At 42.0% G+C, this 1,944-nt stretch overlaps 1 protein-coding gene across 2 annotated transcripts in view; it reads left to right on the top strand.

The window, feature by feature from the left end:
* Positions 1-1,944, top strand: part of macroh2a1 (macroH2A.1 histone) — a 17,420-nt gene that overhangs the window by 3,721 nt on the left and 11,755 nt on the right. For both annotated transcript variants that reach the window (XM_017303053.1, XM_017303052.1), the window contains exons 3-4: positions 442-548; positions 641-832. In XM_017303053.1, coding sequence (XP_017158542.1) covers positions 442-548; positions 641-832 — 299 coding nt within the window. The remainder of the gene's footprint in view (positions 1-441; positions 549-640; positions 833-1,944) is intronic.

The raw sequence follows: 1,944 nt of genomic DNA, 5'->3' as shown, positions 1-1,944 counted from the left end.
GATTTATGAGCCAGACGACTTATCGGCCAGACGACTGCCTTAATTTTCGATCGATACTTATATGTGAAGCGGATCTTTTCTAAAATCAGGCGCTGACATCAGCTCATGTCCAAACCTTTGCGGTCATCAATAGTCGTCCTGCTGTTACCAACTCAGCAACCTTTTTGCTATATTTAACAACATTTTAGACAAAAAAACCTGCTAACCGGCAGAATCAGCAGATCAGGCTTTTTAAGATCGATAATCAGCCAGAAAACTGCATTCACTGCATTGAGAGCAGTTTTAATTACTGCTCTCAATGTGTTAGTCTTTTTTTAGTTTGTGCACTCCAGTTAACAATTAACCGATTACTAAATTAGTTGACGATTATTTTACCAATCAATTGATCATGGTTAATCATTTCAGTTCTACTGAAAATGATTCTTATGTTTTTGTATTTAGCTGAAATCTTGGAGCTGGCTGGCAATGCAGCGAGAGACAACAAAAAGGGCCGAGTGACGCCGCGGCACATCCTGCTGGCCATCGCCAACGACGAGGAGCTCAACCAGGTGAGCTGCAGCTAAACCTGCGCCGGACGGTTTGGGTTGCTCCTCTCAGCACCACCACGGCTGAAACCRTAGAGTTTGTCGTTCTGTGGCAGCTGCTGAAAGGCGTGACCATCGCAGCAGGTGGAGTTTTGCCCAACATCCACCCGGAGCTGCTGGCTAAGAAGCGAGGCGCCAAGGGGAAGCTGGAGACGCCGGTGTCGCCGGCGCCGGAGAAGAAACCCAAGACAGTGAAGAAGACTGCAGCGAAGAAACTGGGTGGGAAAAAGGCTGGAGGGAAAACCAAGGTGAGCCTGAAGCCGGCTGGGTTTCCACCCGCTGCGTTCCCATTGGCCGTCGGAGTGTGGAACAGAAACGCACCCATTTCTAAAAGCTCTTCTTTCTGGATAGAACGTTTTTGCGTTGGCCTGAGATGGTTTTTGTTTTTTGGCTGAATTGATATTTGTGCATTTAGCAAAACTGCAACAGAAACACTTTTATCGCATCATGAGCTTAAAGTAAAACAAATCCTGAGCCTGAAACTTATAGTTATGATAGAAATTTACTATAGCGTTGCTATGGCCACAGTTGAATAAAAACTGTCTTTGAATAGTGCAAACAATTAAGCTAAACAATCCAACTTAAATAAGACTTCAGTTCATTTCAACTCAAAACAAAATGTAAAGTGTCTGAGCCCTAAAGGTTTGACTTACAGGCAACAATCCCTCAACATTATACAAGAGCCTTTCAGTCAATGTAACCTAGATCATGCAACATCACCAACTAGACCAGTGTTTCTCAACCTGTTTCAGCCCAGCGCCCCCCCAGCCTTTATCCAGGTCCCTCACCGCCCCACCAAAGAATCTGCAGGCTACTTTGCACTGATTATTATTTTATCACTAATATTACTATCGCTATTGTAGATGTTTTGATTTTTATGCTTGTTTCTGTATTTATCATCAAAATTATTTCCCAGAGAACAAAAAAGTCATGGGAATAGAAATTATTTTTACAGGCGTCTATGAAAAATGTAATGAACATTCAAGTTAAAATCGGTAACAGCAGCCAATCAGAGTGGAGAATATTCTTATTTTGTGCCATTTTCTAGTTGTTAAATATTCCACAAAATGACCAGATTAAAGATGTTCAACATGCCAGTTTAAACTCTGATCTATTTGCAAACGACTGAGCTGCAGCATTAAAACATGGATAGAACTGTAACTACATTAATCAHAGCTCTTCTTCTCTTCAGTGTTTCTGGTGGTGCAGCTCTGTGCTGCCTTCAGGAGAATGGGACATCAGAGCATCATCCATAAAACTTCATGTGGCATTTATTGTTCAAACCAGAGCTTTCAGTGGAAAAACTAAAGTTCCAGGTCCTTTTAATGCCATACAAATATGAGACAGAAACATGGATTAT

The sequence above is a fragment of the Poecilia reticulata genome, unplaced genomic scaffold (assembly GCF_000633615.1).
Source record: "Poecilia reticulata strain Guanapo unplaced genomic scaffold, Guppy_female_1.0+MT scaffold_155, whole genome shotgun sequence".
Classification (NCBI taxonomy): Eukaryota; Metazoa; Chordata; class Actinopteri; order Cyprinodontiformes; family Poeciliidae; genus Poecilia; species Poecilia reticulata.
Note: the sequence above shows the minus strand (reverse complement) of the source record. Positions and strands in the feature narration are given on the sequence as shown.